The 21004-nt window shown below is 37.7% G+C and overlaps 2 protein-coding genes and 1 non-coding gene across 3 annotated transcripts; 2 read left to right on the top strand and 1 right to left on the bottom strand.

The window, feature by feature from the left end:
* The first annotated feature begins 39 nt into the window (after positions 1-39).
* knstrn (kinetochore localized astrin (SPAG5) binding protein) lies at positions 40-4217 on the top strand. Its single transcript, XM_026142597.1, has 9 exons — positions 40-116; positions 1843-1907; positions 1982-2117; positions 2390-2419; positions 2510-2609; positions 3250-3364; positions 3455-3516; positions 3804-3878; positions 3965-4217. The coding sequence occupies exons 2-9, from the start codon at positions 1886-1888 to the stop codon at positions 4091-4093; spliced, it is 669 nt and encodes a 222-aa protein (XP_025998382.1). The 5' UTR covers positions 40-116; positions 1843-1885; the 3' UTR covers positions 4094-4217.
* An 84-nt stretch (positions 4218-4301) lies between these two features.
* LOC113006557 (adhesion G-protein coupled receptor G5-like) lies at positions 4302-15530 on the bottom strand. The gene is made up of 18 exons (XM_026142596.1): positions 15474-15530; positions 15280-15384; positions 14912-15064; positions 14763-14810; positions 14503-14658; positions 14313-14351; positions 14074-14154; positions 13692-13845; positions 13032-13194; positions 10903-11037; positions 10718-10828; positions 10585-10621; positions 8789-8889; positions 8295-8416; positions 5660-5928; positions 5450-5552; positions 5077-5360; positions 4302-4862 (listed from the first exon to the last, which is right to left on the bottom strand). The coding sequence occupies exons 2-18, from the start codon at positions 15335-15337 to the stop codon at positions 4720-4722; spliced, it is 2157 nt and encodes a 718-aa protein (XP_025998381.1). The 5' UTR covers positions 15338-15384; positions 15474-15530; the 3' UTR covers positions 4302-4719.
* Positions 15531-19327: 3797 nt separating this feature from the next.
* Positions 19328-19400, top strand: trnav-uac (transfer RNA valine (anticodon UAC)). Its single transcript has one exon. It is a non-coding gene; the product is annotated as a tRNA-Val (tRNA).
* The last annotated feature ends 1604 nt before the right edge of the window (positions 19401-21004 follow it).

Genomic DNA, 21004 nt, shown 5'->3' with positions numbered 1-21004 from the left:
TACACAGGAAATAACGTTAAAACCGGAAATGGTCGCAGAGGGCGGGACGTTTTTAAAAATTGTCAACTGGTATTTGTCTGTTGAGAATTCAGCTTGCATACTTAGTGTCCTTAAAGGTAAGCATTGATATTGTGCTAATTACCTAGATCACATTCAGTAAGCGACTATTATTTAAGTACTGCTTTTTTGATTTGTTGAGTATTGAAGAAACTACGACCGATATCTATTTTTCCATAGAGGTCGGTCGTTTTAACAGAGTTTTATGTGTCAAGCTCCCCTAGAGGGATCTCAGTGAGGCTGCGGTGAAGAAATAAATAAACTTAAATAAAACGCATCGATTTTTGAATTATCTGGTCAGTTTGTCAGACTTCTGATTTAAGTAGTTTAACATGACTGATATCCAGATAGTTTAGAGTTTTATGTAGTCTTTGCTGTCTCCATCAGGGATTGGGGAACTCCAGGCCTCAAGGACCGGTGTCCTGCAGGTTTTGGATGTGTCCTTGATCCAATACATCTGATTTAAATAGCTAAGTTGTATATAGCATTCGTATTCTATTTTTATCTTATTGTATATTTTTATTCTATTTTATTCTACTGTATATAGTATATTATTTTATTCTATTCTGTACAGCTGTGTACTGTATTTATTCTTATTGTATTCTAATTTTTGCGTCATAACTTTTGCACTGTCCACTTCCTGCTGTGACAAAACAAATTTCCCACGTGTGGGACTAATAAAGGTTATCTTATCTTATCTTATCTTATCTTATCTTAAATTACCTCCTCAATATGACTTGAAGTTTTCCAGAGGCCTGGTAATGAAGTAATCATTTGATTCAGTTTGGTACGGAAGCTGCTCTGCCAGCAGCCGTAAATCACTACAGAGGGTGGTGAAGGCAGCAGAGCAGATCACTGGCATGAGGCTTCCTGCCATTCAGGACATTTATCTCCAGCGATGCCTCCGTAAAGCACACAGCATCATCAAGGACCACAGCCACCCAGCACATCAGCTGTTCTCCTTGTTACCATCTGGCAGACGTTACAGGAGCCTGTCTGCTCGGACTACAAGACTTAAAAACAGTTTTTACCACCAAGCCATACGACACCTCAACCACAACACTTAAACACACACAACACAGCACTCAGAAGCTACCCTGCAGCTTCACAAGTACTCTGTTAATCTGCACTGGTCACTCCACTTTATTGTTATTGATATTTATATTTAAAAGTGCAACACTGTAATTTTCTGCTGCTCATTCCTCCCGTCATATTTCTTTTCAAGATTTTCTTATTTAATCACTAGTGTACATATATTTATAGATGCATATATATTAAGATAAGATAAGATAAGATAACCTTTATTAGTCCCACACGTGGGAAATTTTTTTCTCTTTTACCATGTCTCTCTAATATTTTGCTCCTTACTATTTTTCTATTTTATTTTATTTTATTATATTTTCTCCCACTGTATCATGCTGCTGAGTGACTGCTGCTCATAAAACACATTTCATTGCAATGTTGATCCTGTGCTAACTTGCATATGACAAATAAAACTGAAACTGATTCAGGTGTGTTGACCCAGGGTGATATCAAAAACCTGCAGGACACTGGTCCTTGAGACCTGGAGTTCCCCACTCCTGGTCTACATTCATTGAAAGTTTATTGTTACATACCTCAGTCGCAAGATTTTAGAGTAGCCTGAATGCGAAACAAACCCAACAACAACCTCTTACAGCAGTTAATTTTATTTTACTGTTATACAACATCTTAGTGAAAAAAAGAAATGAAAACACCCAGGATACAAATACGGTCTTACTGTCTTGTGTTGTTTTTCCCATGCAGGTGCCTTTTATTATTGCTGACATTATACTTTTTAGGAACAGTCATGTCTTCAAAAATTCCAAGAGGTGAGGTGAATTTGAACTTTTCTAGTTATTTCAATGGATTACTTTAATTTTGTTAACAACTGTCATTCTTCCAGGTATACACCCATCTACAGAAACAAAGAAAAACAGTCATAAACAAGAATCCAAAGACATAGCAACTGCACCCACAACAAGCACTGCTGCCCAGAGACCAGATGGTGTCCTTAAACCACATAAAGAAAATGCACCAAGGTAACAAATTATGACCAGGTAGAATGGTCACAGTTGTATGAGAACAATAAAGGTTACCAAGTGCATGCATCTCAATGTTTCCCTAGTGATGTTAGGAGTCAACTGTGGTAACAAAACTGTGCCTGATAATTTCCTGGCTTACCTATTCAGCATCATGTAGTGTAAAGACTATCAAACGTTTGCTAGTAAGCCTAAATGTGTATATTCTCTTAGTACATGCCAGACTTTAGATCTGCTGAATTCTAATTTTGTTTCACTTTTTTGTCTTTTAGGAAAAATGTTGCTCCTAAAGTTCAGAAGGCGTGAGTCTTTCATAATCATTAACATGGGTATTGTTTAAGCCTGTTGGTTTTTGCTTTTTTTCCTAACAACTTTGATGCACATTTTCATAGAGTCTTCACTAGATATGGACAACAAGCAGAGCTCAAAGAGCAAAATCAATGTTTGATTGCTGCCAATGAGGAGCTGGCGAAAAACCTCACAGACACACAGGTATAGAAAGTAATCGCTACCACACATGACTGCCCACTGATGTTTGTGGGCTTTTGGTTTATGCACAGCTCTCTTAAGGTTCCACCATACCATTCAAATCAGGTTGAAGTTGAACTTTTGACTGCTTTGAACAATCTTTTCTTTTTTAGCCATTCTGTTGTAGATGCTGTAGATACTGCTATGCTTTGGATTGTTGTCCTGTTGTATGAACCAGTTTATGCTTCTTTTTTTTCTTTTCTTCAAAATTGTGCTGTCATGAGCTTTATCGTTTAAAATATGATTATTTCAGGCCTACAGAATCTAAGGTGTAGCCCTTGTTTTGATTAGGTTTTGTTTTTGGCACTTAACTGAGCACTAAAACTGGTGCTCGGTTAAGTGCATTTATTAGCAGCACCTGGCTGCTACTTACTCTCTTAATTCCTATTCTTTTCTTTATGCATCTGTCCTCTTTAACATTATCTGGTACAAGTTTATAGGAGAAAATGCAAAAGGGCTACTTCATGGATGGATCTGACACAAAAGACACCAAAAACCCAAGCGGAATAAATGCCATGTTTGGTATCAGCCACAGCTGAACAGCCCTTCTGTGTTATCTTTTTACCATATTCTATTTAATTCTGAATTCATTTTCCTATTACAGCAAAGAGTAGCTAAGCTGGAGCTGCAGTGCTGTGACCTTCAAAAAGAGAATGCAGAGGTTCAGAAAAACCTGAAAGACTGCCATGCTCTTCTGATTACTGCCAAAATAGACCCAGGTAGAAAAAATACAAAAATATATTTATCAGTTTCAGTTTCTTCAGTGGTTTCTGTAAGAGACTTAACAGAAATACATCTTTCATTCTTAGTATTGGGCGAAAGAGTTGGAGACACTGCACGGCAGAATGAAAGTCAGAGGAAAGAGGTTATGGTATGTTTATTTGATTTCACTTTACATTATGATATGTTTACACTTGGGTTTTATTCGTTAAACATTTAAGCAAACTTTAAATCATATTCACGCAAATAACCGCAAGCTGGAATATAAAGGAACACCAGAAGCATGCACTTATTAGTTTGTTTCATGCAAAAATAAATGTGCAAATAAAGAACAAATATTATAAATGCACCCAATATACATGTATTGTAGACACCCACAGGATTTATATAATCATTTACAGAAACACCAGGTTAAAATATTTACTCCTTGTATTTCAGAGCATCTCTGCAGACCTGCTGAATGAAATAAAGGCCTTTGGTGATATTGCGTCACAGCAACGTGCTCGACTAGAGGTGAGTAAAACTCTGCTCAGTGAAAGTAACAGGTCACTAAAAGTTACGTTTTATTTATTATTTTTAATTATTTTTACAACCTTTAGGAAATCCAGGAAACGATGAGAGGCCTCAAGGAGGCACGAGAACAAATGGTTCAAGAAAGGGAGAACTTTTCCTCTGAAGCAGCTGAACTGGAAAGAGCTCTCAAAGAAGCGGAAGCTCTTCTACTCTGAACATTTTCATTGATTTCTTAATTTAAATTGTGTCCATTTAAAGAGTAAACGTTGTGTATATATATTTGCAGATATGTATTTCTATGGCAGTGTGAGTGAAACTGAATAAAGAACCATTTCCACACGTTCCACATTCCTTCTTATGTCAGTGTACAAAATTTAATGTCACCCAATTTGTGTTTTTGTTTTGTTTTTTAAGAGGGACTGGCACTTGTATAGAGGCAGTGTGTCTCTTATTCACCCGTTCACACATCAGAAGCAGCAGTTCAAGGCACTCACCTGCTACCAAGTGCAACCTGAGGTACATCCTTTGCCAGGAGATATGGCCAGTTAGTAGTCATGGCTATTATAGTCTTTAGTACTTGACTAGAGCTATAAAACTATTAACAGTTTAAAATGGCTAAAAGAAGGACAAAAGTTTATTATATTCTATTGATTTTTCTCAAACTATCAAAGTTCATTGCTTCCAAGACAAATTAAGACCTTTAACAGTAAAGCCATTTTCTAACATGTATTTACAATATCAACAAACCTAACTGGGACTCTGTGTGTTATTAACTATTAGAGTGTTTTACAGCAGTTTACACTTAACGGTACGGGTCTTCAGTCTCAGTGTGTCTGTTTCTTCAGCTCAGCCAGTTCGAGTAGGGGTTTGTAAAGCTGCTTAGACTGGTTTTATCAGTGATGTTACTGACGCTGCTTGACTTCTCATCAGAGGCTGGAGGTAACATGCGGGAGGTTTTGTAGTAGTAGACGAACAGGAAAAAACCTGGCAAGCAGAGAGACATGGTCAGTAGTGTATAGAGAAAAGGCAATTTGCATGAAGAATATGAAATATTTTTGTTCTTTCAAATAAATATGCACAGTTTTTAATATTAAAAACTGAATTTAATCAATAAAAACATCAAGTGTTATCCTGTGAGTGTTATTATGCAACACGGTTGACTTAGAATGATTGAAAGGTGCTTGCTGGTTGTCAGTACCTTGGAAAGAATTGAGGATGGTGAAAAGGTAGAGCGCGGGGACCTGGAAGACACCATAGGCAAAGAAAGCAAAGCCCCATGTAATGCCCAGCATGAAACACAGGCCCATGACGCTTAAGATGTTTATGCTACTTTGCTCCCCTTTTGCTTTGGCTCCTTTGACATTCCTGAGACAACAGAGCCAGGACATCATGATGATGAAGGTGGTAAAAGTGAAGAGGAAGACCAAAGCATAGTAGCCTATGTTGATGATTAAGTGGACACTGTTGTCTGTTATCCAACACCTTAGAAGGAAAAGACAAGTCAGCTTTTCTGAAATTTAATATGAAATGTAATGGAATAGTAATGGTACGTGATAGTGTAGCAGGCTCACATCATCACTCTATCTGCAGCGTTTCCAGTGTTTTGGTAGCTGATGACTTGTTCACCATATTTCCCAATGCAGAGCAGGACAATCCCAATAACTGAAGGCAGTACTGGAAAAATAAATGGGGAAAAAAATCAGGTGAAACAGCAAGAAGGAAAGAGTGAAACTTTCAAGAAGTCTATAGATGTTCAATTTTTAATTATAACATAAACTTACTCCAGCTGGTAATGGCGATTTTCAGTATGTAGCGATGGATTGCGATTTTCCCTCCTGTATACAGGCTCAGACACAGGTGGAAGGCCTGCGCAGCAAACCAGGTGAAAGTGGCCAGCATAAAATAGTGCATTAGAGCCGCCATGATCTTACAGCCCACACTGTTGTTCAGGTTCGCCACATAGTTATTGACCAGGAAAGTGAGGTTAAGCAGGAACAAGGCACACACAAGGTTGATGAGGATCTTTGTGGCATTAGTGGCCTTGATCCGCCTGTATGGGGAGATGATTAACAGAGAGGAAACAAAGCGTGAAATAATAATGCCCTGTGGGTCTAAATAATTAGCAATCAAGGTATTTGTTGATTTTGGTAATTATTTCATTTTTAATTAATATAAATTGGGAAAAACTGACAAATTCAATATTCTCACATGTGGAGATTCGCTGAATTTAACAGTTTGTAAAAGACTAAAGCCTGCTTAGTCTTTTACAAACTGTTAAATTCAGTCAAAGAAATGTGAAGGGCAAGTTGCTTCTGAGAGAAACTTGGTTTTGAATATCAGCAACCACAAAAGGTCAAATTTCCATATTGCAAATACAGTAAAATAAACATGGTTATAGACAGTAAAAGTAGGAGAGATGTTACATACAAATAACTGTTTTAAAGGGAAATTATGATAAAAGTGATATAGCCTCAAACAAAAAGTATAGACGATCATTTCAAGTTACAGTTGAACTTCCCTTTTTAAGCCATTTTAATACAAAGTCCCAAGTTTTCAGAAGCTCAAATTTTAGATTGAAAATTGACTGACAATCAGTTTCACTGCCCAATAAAACCCGTTCCCTTGTTATTTCATGACAAGTAAAGCACACATAATACCTGAAGTTGATTCAAACCCTTGGACTTTATAGCTTTTAAATGTTAACATTTTGTATAGGAGGGCCAAAGAGATGTTAGCATAAGAGAGACGTTCCATTTTTTAGCTGAAAAAACACAATAGACCTATGTGGGAGATAGCAAAAAAAGTTAGGAGTTTGCAAATCTAAAATCTGGTGCTTTCTTAAATAGATGCAATACTCTGCCCAGCTCAGGAACATCAAAAGACCGCAGAGGAACACTTCACAAAATCTAACCAAGTAAAGACCACTCTTGAGAAGGTGCGTGGATCACTGTCAAGATCTACAATCCAGAGACATCTTCATGAATGGAAATGGAGACAAGAATCTACACAGCACAACAAGATGCAAACCACTGGTTACATTCAAGAACAAGAAGGCCTGGTCAGCTTTTCCAGAAAGATCCCCAAGAACCTGGTGTGGTGGGATGTGGTTAGCTGCACGAGCAGGGTTCAGGGGACAGTGCCAGGGGAGATTGGCCAACACAGCTGATTTTTATCATCTGTTTAACCTCTTGCAGTAGCTGCTGGGGCCTGGGGAGAAGCAGCATGGACTGAGAACGGACTGCGGAGCAGAGCTGGGCTGAGCAGGAGAGAGCTCCAGAGCAGAACTGAGCGGTCAGCTCTGGACAGTGTGTAAATAAACGTCACCTAAAAGTGCAACTGAGAACTCTGTGTATGCATGTGTGTTGCGCCATGGTCAGCTAAACAGTGTTATATCTGGAATTTACTGGGGAAAAAAAAATCTTCGGCCACACGAAACCAATATTAACTTGTATCAGAATGACGCAAAATGTCACATATTAGTCATGGTGGAGGGGATGCTATGCAACTGGCAAAAAACGCAGGTGGTGCCCGTGTAGGCTAGCCGATGTGTGTCATACATCTACAGAGATGCAGGTAACATGCACCTGCTTTTCTTTAAACAATGCTCATTCATAGAGGGTTGTGTGCTGAGGACTTAGAAATACCCCAGGAAACATGGCAGGTAAGGAAAGTATTATATTTGCATAAGATGTACACTGATACATACTGCTGATATTTCCATTACATAACATCAGGCCCCTGTTGATGAATCTCATTTCCCTGTGGTAAACATTATAACACCTCATCACAGTGTTCCACTGTCCTGGAAAGCAGCCTTATTTACATGAAGCTTCATCACACCAGCTGCCAGAAAAGCACGTCTTTCTAAACAAGATTTTAAAAAAAATTCTGTACAGTGTTTGAGGCTATTGCATCAATAACAATTTTGCTCTATTTTATTCATAAAGATCCCAATCATGTTTTGTTTTTTTCAGGAATATATCACCTAGTTATAGTGAGAGCTGTGAATTAATCTGGTAAAGACTTAGTTGCTTACCCTTAAACAGCAAGACTTTGCTCTTATACCCCTTTGTGCAATAAACATTACATATTAAGGTCCAAATTATTTAAAACCTAAACAATATTTCTATTCACAATTAAGGATTTTGACCTCTGATGATGAATTTTACAGTTTCTCTTTACTGAGTCTCTCTCTTTACAGAGATTTTTAGAGTGATTTTATATCTTCTTCCTGGGATAAGTATTAGAGACCTATACAGCGCAGTACTTATTATATCAGCTAATTTTCAATAGATTTTCTCTGTAAAGCTTATTCTGTTCTTCTGTTGTCATCTGTATTAATGCACACTTTTTCTTTTCTGACTATTATATAGTTAAAATGCTTCAATATTGGGAAAAAAAAGCCCAACTTACTACCTTGAAAGGAAGTGCATGAAGAGGACTATGGCGAGGAAGAACATGGAGAGTCCACAGCCAACTTGGGTGATGATTGTGAGGTTTTTAAAATCAGAATCTGAAATGGTTTCATTAAGAGGAGTCTGCAAAAAGCACAGCAAAGCACATCTCATATGAAAACAGTGCCTCGAACAGAAAGTACAGCCCCAGTAATAGTAGCTAATTAGATAAATGGGCAAAAAATTAAGTCCACAAACTGTGGAAAATGTCTGAATAATATTCCTCAACATAAAATTGTGACCAATTTGATTATCGCCTAAAGAGTCAAATTCAAAATGAGCTCGTATTTCAAAACAGTTTAAAGATTTCTTATGTTTTCTGTGATACATTGTTAATAAATTGTGGGTTTACTAATGATTTATAAATCACGTCATTCTGGTTTTATTTACGGTTTACACAGCATCCCATTTTTTGGAAGTGGGGTTGTACATCATTACAGAAGAAGAAAAACATACCATCAAGATAGCGAAGAATGTCAAATGTGAACACTGACACGTAATGCCATGTTTAGTTACATTTGTCACACAGCCATCACTCGTCCAGTTTGGTTGACTTCCTAAGAGAAATAAAACAAGGAACACAATGACGGCCTAACCATCCATAAGTTCAGTTTGCTCAAGTGTCAGAATTTATCTGCTTGTGTCATTTGTACTGCTGATGAGAAATGGTTTCAAGACTGGTTTAAAATAAAACTTCAACTTCTGTTTCCTGATAAATAATTCCACACATTGAAAGCACCATAAAACTCACACCAAAAACTTTTAGCATGCATCTGTGAGGAAACACACTTTCAAAACCATAAAAGTAATGTGATCAGTTTATGTCCATTTTCTGATTTTTACTTGATACCATGATACAGCTGAATCTTTAAATTGGCCATCAGATACGTGGCCTTTGCAGTGGAAACCATGACCCTGTTGTTGATTTTTACTTTGTTAGTTATTCATGCTATGATGTGGCACTCACCAGAAACTGGGTTTCTGTTTTCATTATCTCTCGCAGTGTTTTCCATGTTAAAACATTTGCATGAGCTTTTTTTTTTTTAAAGTTCACCACAGCATGTATTATTGTGAATGCAGGCTAAACTGGTCCGATACTGATTCCAGTAAAACCAAAGAAATGTTGAGTTTATTTAGTCATGACAAGTCATGGCAATGTGGTTAGTTTTGTGTTTTTATAACCATCTAACACCAAATCCAGTCTCAGAGAAGTTTGGAAAAAAGAAGACACAACCTCCAGTCTATTAAGTTGTGTTTCTGTACTTAAAGTGTTCTTCTTCTTCTTTCCCAACCTTATTTATTGTCCCTAAACATCCGGTACTGATTTTTGTTCATTGTCATTCAATTAATATTTTCCACATTTAAAAACTAAAGGTTGGAGTTGTTTCATATTTTTCCATACGATTAATTAATAATACATTGTTAATTAGCATTAAATGCTAACTCGATTAGCTTTAGGATATAAAAACTACTCGGTTAGGGATAGAAAAAAAATCATGCCCTTTTATTCTTGTTTATGCAAATATCTAGTCCCATGGCAGGCATCTAGTGCATTTAAGCATAGAGAGATGACCTGAAACCGAGCATGAGAATGTGGAAGAAAGGTCATTTAAGTGACTTTGAATGTGGCATTGTTGTTGATGTCACGTAGGCCGGTCAGAGTATATATGCAGAAGATCGGCTCTGACAATAAATTCACTTTACTCAAATGGACTCCATAGTGACCAAATCCCAGTCCCATAGGGCACCTTTGGGATGTGGTGAGATGAGATGTGAGATTCACATCATGGATGAACAGCCAAAAAATCGGTAGCAATTGTGTGACGCCAGTGCGAACCAAAATCTCAGGAGAATGTGTCGAGCGACTCGTGGAATCTATGCCATGAAGAAATAAGACTGCTCAAAGCCAGTATTATCAAGACAAAGCGTAACTAATGACATGGCTGATGAGTGTATGCTTCCTACTGAAATACGAGAGTTACAAAATTGTGTTGATTGTCCTGAAAATATGTGTCTACCAATACAAGCAAATACAGTGTTTTTCTGTACATATTTTGGACTTTTACAGAGAGTGGGCTCAGAATTCACTGGCGTCATCATTGAGCTGATCACTTAAGACTGTAACACTTCTCTCTTAAATAATGTAGAGAAGAAACTTTTTGCTCAGCTTTTCTCAGCAATACATAAATAATATGTAACACACAACACTGTAAATGCCTTATGTCAATGTGCAAATGAAGCAGAGAAGCTACCTTGACCATTCCATGAATGACAAGACGGTATCCCTCTCTGCAAACAAATCAACAGAAAATTAATGAATTTATGCTCTTAAAATGGAAAACAAAATAGAGAAAAAGACCCAAAAGACCCAAACTTTTCACTTACATATGTCATATTCGTAAAAACAATGTTTATTTTGTCTGTGAGGTTGGCGATAGCAGCTCCCATTTCAATGGCTAAAACTTCATTCCCTAAAACAGTACTGTTCTTCTCATCCTGAAAAATCAACTTATGGTCAATCCATCACTGAACATGAAATTTTACATTTGAATTAGCCTGTAGCCCCTTACCTTAGCCATATTAATAAATCGGAAAAGAGCTGCAAATGGGATACTGACGTTTTGAGCGATAGCTTTATCAAAAGCTTCTTTTGGCAGCATAACGGCTCTTGAAAATGTTTTCAAAGTTTCTGTGTTGTCTATAATCTGCAGGAAAGAACACAGAAAGAGTCAGGCTCAGTGCATATTTACCTGGATCTTACTCAAAATACCACAAAAATCTGCAATGTGATGCCCAAGTAAGCGGTAACTTGAACATACTATAATAACTACATAATAATCTTAACTGTTGTTTTTAGTTGCTGTAACTGTTTCAATTGCACAAAAAAATCTATAATAAAAAGGAAGTCGTAGGATTACAGTGGGGCAAAAAAGTATTTAGTCAGCCACCGATTGTGCAAGTTCCCCCACCTAAAATGATGACAGAGGTCAGTAATTTGCACCAGAGGTACACTTCAACTGTGAGAGACAGAATGTGAAAAAAAAAATCCATGAATCCACATGGTAGGATTTGTAAAGAATTTATTCGTAAATCAGGGTGGAAAATAAGTATTTGGTCAATAACAAAAATACAACTCAATACTTTGTAACATAACCTTTGTTGGCAATAACAGAGGTCAAACGTTTACTATAGGTCTTTACCAGGTTTGCACACACAGTAGCTGGTATTTTGGCCCATTCCTCCATGCAGATCTTCTCGAGAGCAGTGATGTTTTGGGGCTGTCGCCGAGCAACACGGACTTTCAACTCCCGCCACAGATTTTCTATGGGGTTGAGGTCTGGAGACTGGCTAGGCCACTCCAGGACTTTCAAATGCTTCTTACGGAGCCACTCCTTTGTTGCCCGGGCGGTGTGTTTTGGATCATTGTCATGTTGGAAGACCCAGCCTCGTTTCATCTTCAAAGTTCTCACTGATGGAAGGAGGTTTTGGCTCAAAATCTCACGATACATGGCCCCATTCATTCTGTCCTTAACACGGATCAGTCGTCCTGTCCCCTTGGCAGAAAAACAGCCCCATAGCATGATGTTTCCACCCCCATGCTTCACAGTAGGTATGGTGTTCTTGGGATGCAACTCAGTATTCTTCTTCCTCCAAACACGACGAGTTGAGTTTATACCAAAAAGTTCTACTTTGGTTTCATCTGACCACATGACATTCTCCCAATCCTCTGCTGTATCATCCATGTGCTCTCTGGCAAACTTCAGACGGGCCTGGACATGCACTGGCTTCAGCAGCGGAACACATCTGGCACTGCGGGATTTGATTCCCTGCCGTTGTAGTGTGTTACTGATGGTGACCTTTGTTACTTTGGTCCCAGCTCTCTGCAGGTCATTCACCAGGTCCCCCCGTGTGGTTCTGGGATCTTTGCTCACCGTTCTCATGATCATTTTGACCCCACGGGATGAGATCTTGCGTGGAGCCCCAGATCGAGGGAGATTATCAGTGGTCTTGTATGTCTTCCATTTTCTGATGATTGCTCCCACAGTTGATTTTTTCACACCAAGCTGCTTGCCTATTGTAGATTCACTCTTCCCAGTCTGGTGCAGGTCTACAATACTTTTCCTGGTGTCCTTCGAAAGCTCTTTGGTCTTGGCCATGGCGGAGTTTGGAGTCTGACTGTTTGAGGCTGTGGACAGGTGTCTTTTATACAGATGATGAGTTCAAACAGGTGCCATTCATACAGGTAACGAGTGGGGGACAGAAAAGCGTCTTACAGAAGACGTTACAGGTCTGTGAGAGCCAGAGATTTTCCTTGTTTGAGGTGACCAAATACTTATTTTCCACCCTAATTTACGAATAAATTCTTTACAAATCCTACCATGTGAATTCATGGATTTTTTTTTCACATTCTGTCTCTCACAGTTGAAGTGTACCTCTGGTGCAAATTACTGACCTCTGTCATCATTTTAGGTGGGGGAACTTGCACAATGGGTGGCTGACTAAATACTTTTTTGCCCCACTGTACATGCAATTATGGACAAAGGCCCCTTCCAGTTTGTAGGTGTCATGATTTCTAGGTAAATCTTAAATCGAAGCAATGACATTTTGGGAACCCGCTACTGCTGGGATTTTAGTGGAGGAAATGCTAGGACAGAACAATAGAACGTGTAAAAGTCAAAATAAATTTAATTCCACCTACATTTATGCTGTCATTTGGAGACTGATAAGCAAATAATACTTCTTCTACTTCGTCTTTATGTGTTTCTTTCACCAAAACTCCTTTGACTCCTTCTCCTACAGATATTTCAGCTGAAGATCCATTTATGTTGGCGGCCAAGTTGCTCATGTCATTCATTAGTTTACTGCAGACAAATGTGAGAACATTTCTATATTATACTATAAATGTAAGATGCTGTACGTAAAATCAGTTTTTAAAAAAACATGTTTTACAGTGGGGGGGGGGGGGGGGTTAAATGTCAAAAACCAAATTAAACTTTTCAGCATTTTCCTTCTGGGGAAAATAATGTAGGAGTTTTTCAAAGCTGCTAGAATGTCTTACACGTAAGTTGTTTTTTGGCAGCAATGTGTGACGCACAGTTTAATTGTATTAGTGAGATATGGAGATCACTTTCAACTCTTCAGTTCAATAGTAAGGTTTACTGATCCTGAGCCCAGTAGGTAGTAGTGCCTAAATCTAAGTAGCAAGTGAAAGCAAAACTAGACAGTGAGTGGAAAATGAGAAAAACCGAGTGGAAAACTCAGATTTAGATCTTCTAGATATAGATCTTCTTAAATAACTCAATAGAAAATAAATGACGAATACATGCAGTATATCATTTGGTAAGTGAGTGTGTCTTACGCGGCATTTGCAGGAATAATTTCTCCTCCTTTTTCAGAAAGTGTTGTATTAAGTACTTTTTTCTCCTCAGGCTTTTTCACTGGATTGTTACAGTTTATACAGTTGGTGGTTGTTGAGTTTATGTCGATTATGTATTCATTCTGGAGATTTGGAGCTGGAAGGTGGAGAATTTAGGTTTAAACTTAAGAACTCAACATTTAACAAAATATAAAGAAAGGTGTTATTTTACTCTCAGCATTTTACTTATATGAATTTTATTTAATCAAATTATGGCATAATGCAAAGACTCTGTTAGGCAAGATTTGTCCGATTCATTGTGCACTCATCAGGAAAAATGACTATTATGAAAGTGTGATACTTGCCTGCACTTATCTAAACTTACCCATGGTACTGCATTCTTCTTTACCATAGGCAGAGTTTTTACACACCGTGTCTGTATTGATACATCTGATGTGACATAACTCTTCAGAATTATTTTGTCAGATTTTACCACCACAATCAGAGAAAGAAAGGCAGGAGAAAAAAAATTAACATTGCATTCTAATCCTTATTTTCAAGGTTTCAACTTTTAAATGTTTCCTATTAGCTCTGCATTTTATCTTTTCATTGATATGAATTTACCTGTGTCTGTGGTATTGAAGCTACAGTTTTCACCTTGATCTGGATGACAAAAATGTTTGGTTAATTAGATATTTTTTTATTTTATCATTTATCATATTTTATCATTTTTTAATCTTTTTTATTTTAATTTGCTAACAATGCTGAAAAAACAAGAAGTTCAAAAATATAAAATACTGAAGAGTTGTTTTACCTGGAAAGTTCAATTGTGTGTCGTTGCAGAATGTCCCATACAGAACGTACATATGCACACGTTGATCTATATGCCATTTTGAAATGTGAAGTTTCAAAATGTTGCTATTGTTTTTAATTTTTGGCCAAGTGTCCTGAATTTTTCTGGTATAATTTTCTGGTATTAAAAAACAACATACAGATACATTTTTATTTGCTAAAATGCTGATTAGAAAGTCAAATATTGGCAACTAAAACAATATGAAACTAAGCTGGACTCACCCAATTCAGTTCCGTTTGTCTCTACAAATACTATGCAATTCACTTTTGCTGTAAAGGCAAAGAACAGTGTGTGTTTTTAATACATTTAAATCTTTTACATGCCTTAACAACTATAAATCAATATCTAGAAAAAAAAAAACATGACTTACTCTGTCCCCAGTAGTTTGTTCCATTGATATTGCCATAGAAACTATCGACAACAACAGAACTTTTTTTCTGCTTGAAACAGTTTCTGATATCCATGAAATTATTTTTATTGGAATTTCCATTTCTTGAACAGTCATGTCCAGAATTGGATGACCCTGAAATAAAAATTGACAAATATTTTTATCGATTTAGTTAACACTGACATTATAGCTACCATAGTTGAACTTGTGATATTCAAAATTTTTGGTCATCTTGTTTCAAAAGTATAATTCATTTAAAGAAAAATGAATTGTGATACACTAGCACTTGCTGAACGTTTAGCTAAGATAACAAATGTCCTGTAAAGATTCAGCAGAATTCATGTACTCACCTGGACCCTGCAAAATGCTCATTAACAAAACCAAAGCAGTCCAACTGAGCCGAGTCATGTTTGGATGGGATGTGATGTGAGTCAGGATGTGTGACTCATTCAGTCCTGCAGTTAACATATACCAAGTATTGTTCAAAAGCCATTTTTAAAAAGGAACTTTCAGCCAAAGATGCCCCAAGCATTTCATTTTTTACCTTTCTCTGGCTGAAGTCAAATCATTAGTCAGCAGAGCACCTGGAGAGGAACTGAACCTCTGGCAATGTGCACTTGTTGTCAAACTTTGGGTAGATACCCACTGCACAAATTTTGTCTTGCAAATTCAGTTTCTGAATATGTCATCAGACTTGAGTGTGCTATGCAAAGCAGGCATAGGAACTGTGATGTGCTTGGATGAGGATCCAGGTCTAATTTTGTGAGCTGCACACTGGCTGTTATCATGTTGTGCATACAGCATCATTTTTCCATTGAAGACGTGTTAAAAGCGTAACCTTTCAGGAGGATTTGTTTCCTAAAACTCTCATAAGTGATCATTTCTCATCATTTCAAGCAGATGAAATATGTTCATATTATTTAACAGCTCAGATGCTATCTGTGTTGCCAAGTTTAATGGAAACATAAATAATGTTATTCACAAAAAACTACAATGAGCTAAATTAAAACTCGGAGTAAAGACCCGACTATGGCCTTTAACAACAAAGTGGAGGTTATCAGTTTCAGTGTCAATCTATATTTTTGGAAACAAGTCTGCGTCACAAACAACCTCCCACGTTTTCAAAGGTGTGACATTAAAATCAGTATCACAGTGGGTGGAAAATGAAAGATTTGACCTGTTTTGCTCAGTAAACCACATTTATTGACACAACTATATGAATATTGCAATATGTAGTCCAAATTCTTTGGGCTAAATATTTGGCCTCTGGACACCACCACAGAGAACATTTAGGATGTGATCAAAGCCCTGATTTTTGCCCGTAATTATAAAGGTCTGACAAAAGTATTTCATTAACTGTTAATGAATTACAGCCATTTTTATATATTTCCTCTTATTTTCAGTGCGGCTCAAAAGTAATAAGTGGTTTTATGGCCACGCGAGCTCAGTTTCCTTGTCATTTCATTACAAATGAAGCAGTTAAAATATCTGGAGCTAATTTTTAACTATTAAACTTTTTTTTTAAAGACCATCATTAGGCTGAAAAACCACAACAAACCTATCAGAGAGAAAGTCAAAATTTCAGGATTATAATTACTCTAACTATGACGATAAACTATAATCTATAATCTATAAACTATAATCTATAATCTATAGCTAACTATAATCTGCAGACACCTTCATGAATGTACATACTGTGATTTTACAGTGAGGTACAAATCACTGATTAGAAAGCATCTGTCTAGTTTTGAAAAGAAAACGAAGATTAACTCGCCCTAGGATGATAAGAAAAGTATACAGCAGGAAAGTAATAGTCCATGATCCAAAATATACTGCACCTGTATATGTATACATGTATGTATGTATTGCATCATCTTCATTTGTGGTGCATATAAATTTTGCCGTAATGTTACGGTACGGGCATAATGATGATGATGTGACTGCTGACAGAAACAGCTGGATGAATTGTGACGGCTATCTCATAATGACCAAGGGAAAATGTGCTCAGATTTGTAGCATTTTATTGGCCGTGCCATTTAAAAATCAGAAGATCAACTATATTCTTTAACAAAGTGTGGAGATCGTTTGCTGTGGCACCTCAAATTGGGGTTGGCTGCAACTTGTCTTGAAATGTAACAGCTTCCTAATGTGACATCATTAATCAACTACCCATCAGTTATAAAGTCACAGTGTATATAAGATTTCACTCTGTAGACTTCCATGATGAAACTGTGATGGAGGTATAGATCGGGGGAGGGTAGAAAACCACTTCAACAGCATCAGTGGAAGATAGAAGAAATCTGTGCTGTTAATAAGATAAGATAAGATAAGATAAGATAAGATAAGATAAGATAAGATAAGATAAGATAAGATAAGATAAGATAAAACTTTATTAATCCCTCGGGTGGGTTCCTCTCGGAAATTCGGTTTCCAAAAGCACAGCACCAACAAAAGTTACAGAGTTACAGAATATTATATATACTGTATATATACACACACACACACATATATATATATAAATACAGAGACATATATAAATAAAATATATGAAGGGGATAAATAGAATAAATAGGAATAAAAATAAAAATACAAGTGAATTGCACATTTCAAGTATTGAGGTCTATTGCACCATTGACTATTAACAAAAAGTATTGCACAAAAGGTATTGTACAGTGAGGTGAAGAGGCACTACAGCTTAGTTGTTCCCCCCTCCTTTGTCCTCCTGTTTCCCCTCCCTCTCCCCTCCAGAGAGCAGTTAAACAGTTTGATGGCGTGTGGGACAAAGGAGTTTTTAAGTCTGTTAGTTCTTGTCTTGGGGAGAAGCAACCTGTCACTGAACAGACTCTTCTGGTTGTTAATGGCCGTGTACAGAGGATGCCCAGCATTGTTCATAATGTCCAGCAGCTTTTTTAGTGTCCTTTTCTCTGCCACTGTCACCAGAGTGTCCAGCTTCATGCCGACCACAGAGTTAGCCTTCCTGATCAGTTTCTCCAGCCTGGATGAGTCCTTCTTTGCTGTGCTGCTCCCCCAGCACACCACAGCATAGAAAAGTACTCCAGCAACCACTGACTGGTAAAACATCCTCAGGAGCTTCCTGCAGATGTTAAAAGACCTCAGCCTCCTGAGGAAGTACAGTCGGCTTTGGGCTTTTTTATACAGGTGCTCTGTGTTGCATGACCAGTCCAGTTCATTGTCCACCCACAGCCTGAGGTACTTGTACTTGTTGACCACCTCCACCTCCTCCCCCTCTATCTGAACCGGCAGTGGATGGAGCAATAACGACCCTCAGTGATGTGACTAAGAGCCCAACACTCATGTTATACAGCCTTAGAAGTTAGAAGATGACTCTTGTAAGGCACACATCTGCCAAACAGTATTTAAAGCATCCTGAGAATGAAAGAATTTCTTGGAAAAACATTGTTGGAATTTTGTTGGCTTTCCAAAAAAGGCAGACATTTCATATTTGCACAAATAACCTGAAGGTATTCCATTGAATTTAATTTTGAAACTCTCTTTCTCAACATTTGAAGTTACTGCTGTTATTGTAGTCAGTGTGACTGGGAATTTGACTGTCTGGCAATTCCCACATGCATGCCAGTTATTTCCATTTCTGCTTTCTTCTAAAAAAAGGGGCCCATAGGGGCTGCTTGCTGATAAGCTCTTGCTGCTGATGTATTTATAGTACTATCTTATATACACAAAACCATTTACATTTTGTATTTTGTTTTTTCTTGGTAACAATATTTGCATGCTGTTGTGGTTAAGTGGAGTGGTTGAGCTGGAATTAGTTTGCATTTTCTTTGCTTACCAGTTGCCTGTGCTGTCTGAAATAAACATGTTAACTTTTAGATTTATGAGTTTATGTTTCAGTTCCCACGCTCACTAAAAGCCTCAGGGTCTCAGTATTAGTCTGGATGATGAAAACCTCACATTATCTGTGCACTGTCTCCAGTCAGGTTAGTGTAACCTGGTATTAACAGTCCACGGAGTGACTTTTTCCAGTCAAGAAATAGTGTGGCACGCAACTCTTCGTATACCAACAGTGACACATAAACAAATAACAGGCAAAGTATGTACCTGTTGAGCACATAAGCTCTTGGAAGCACACCGAACACTTCCTGTCCAGCACAAAACAGCACACATGTAGTCAATGTTTAGCCAAATCCCCCTCTATGCCACACACAGAGGAGCGTTTATCAGCAGCTACAAAGCAACGCTTTTTCTTGCATTAATAGATAAACATCAAAATGACTGAAAAGAGCAAATATAAGCTAGAAGACTCTTGCAAACACTCACATGGACAGATATGAAAATGTTATTACACTAAATAAAAGACATATTATTCCATGCATGCACAGTAGAATGCGGATGAGCGACGAAGGGAAGATGTATTCTTCTGGTTCCATAGTGTAGCGGTTATCATGTCTGCTTTACACGCAGAAGGTCCTGGGTTCAACCCCCAGTGGAACCACTTACTTTATAGCAGCTGGACAGTGTAGTGGTAAGATACACGCCTGTTCAATTCCCACCATGCTAAAAACGAGCCCTGGAGAGGCGCAGCCTGCCTGCAGTTCAGGACAGAAGCATTTCGCTATATGTTGTACTGTGTAAGTGACAAATAAAAATTTGTATTTGTAACCGCCTCTCTATCAATAATGAGGACCAATAATAAAATGAATACCATGTTTTAATCAGTAAAACTTGACACTAGTATTTGAGCCTATAAGCTTATCAGCAAAGGTGTTTACTCTTATCACAAAGCAAATGAGCCAAAGGCCATTTTCTCTTTAGTCTTTTATAACCACAGGACTCGTCCCCTGTTGGCAATTTTTTTTTTAAAAAGCAGTTTTAAGTAAATTTGGATTGATTTTACCTGAAAGCAAGGGCAATTTTTTTTAAATGTGGTCCATGTTTGAGTTCTAAAACTGGCAAGCTTTATTAGCAAACTGCATCCATAGACTGCATGAGTGCATCACACAGGCATACATCTGTTACTGCCAAGTCACATATAAATTCACAAAAACTATAATCACACTCCTTAGACTGGTTGCACACTTCAGTCAGCCTCTAGTAGATGGTGGCAGAAAGTCTAACACTGAATCGAACTGAGCATCAGATTGGGAAACAAAGGTGATTTAAGTGACTTCAAACATGGCATGGCTGTTGGTCCCAGACAGGCTGGTCAGATTATTCCAGAAACTGTTGATCTGCTAGGATTTCTAACAGAGCTCAGTTCAGTTCATTTTTATTTCAAACATATACGTTCACCAACATTTCATAATATAATTCCATGCAGTTGTAGTTGAAAAGTTGTAGGCAGAAGTATATACTTATTTAGCCCTACCCTCTTAGATTTACGTCTTAATCATTTCCTCATAATCTAAATTTGAACAACAAAAACGTATACAATGCCTTCAACTTAGCACATAACGTCACAAAAATATTTTCTCATATACAATTAAAACTATATTTAGATTTACTGATTTGCAGAAGAAAATAAAAATCACTTTGATTTGATAGGAAGGCAGCAGTAACTGAATTAACCACTGGTTGCAGCAGAAGAGCATCTTTGAACATACAACACATCACACCAAAAACAGACAGGCTACAGCAGCCGGTCGTGTAGTGTGTGGGGAACATTTTCTTGGCACACTAAAGGGCCCTTAGTACCAATCAAGCATTCTTTAAACACCACAGCCGACCTTGGGTATTGTTGCTAACCATGTCCGTCTCTTTGTGACCACACTGTAACCATCTTCTAATGACTGCATCCAGCATATTGCAAGGTTTCAGTATTCTCACAATGGTTTCTTGAACATGACTGAGGGTTCACTGTACTCAGATGGCCTCCATAACCACCAGATTTCATTCCAATAGAGCACCTTTAGGATGCAGTGGAACGGGAGAGTCACATCATGGGAAATGATCAGCTGCCAAAAAAGTATTTGCCAAAAGGTGATTGTAGGAATTTAAACTGTTGTTAATGTTGTGACTTTTCCCCCTGTAATCTGTCAAAAAGGGAGAAGGTGCAACAGCCTCATAAATCCAGTTCACTACAGTGCATTTACCAACATA

This window comes from Astatotilapia calliptera, chromosome 15 (assembly GCF_900246225.1).
Source record: "Astatotilapia calliptera chromosome 15, fAstCal1.2, whole genome shotgun sequence".
Taxonomy (NCBI): domain Eukaryota; kingdom Metazoa; phylum Chordata; class Actinopteri; order Cichliformes; family Cichlidae; genus Astatotilapia; species Astatotilapia calliptera.
The sequence above is the reverse complement of the archived record's forward strand: the minus strand, read 5'-3'. Positions and strand labels throughout refer to the sequence as shown.

Coding starts and splice junctions, on each gene's coding strand:
- knstrn (XM_026142597.1), top strand. CDS start 1,886: ATGTCTTCAAAAATTCCAAGAG. Junction 2,118..2,389: donor CATAAAGAAAATGCACCAAG/GTAACAAATTAT, acceptor TTTGTCTTTTAG/GAAAAATGTTGCTCCTAAAG. Junction 3,517..3,803: donor GTCAGAGGAAAGAGGTTATG/GTATGTTTATTT, acceptor CTTGTATTTCAG/AGCATCTCTGCAGACCTGCT.
- LOC113006557 (XM_026142596.1), bottom strand. CDS start 15,337: ATGACTCGGCTCAGTTGGACTGCTTTGGTTTTGTTAATGAGCATTTTG. Junction 5,929..8,294: donor TTCATGCACTTCCTTTCAAG/GTAGTAAGTTGG, acceptor CTCCCCATACAG/GCGGATCAAGGCCACTAATG. Junction 4,863..5,076: donor CATCCTCAATTCTTTCCAAG/GTACTGACAACC, acceptor TCTGCTTGCCAG/GTTTTTTCCTGTTCGTCTAC.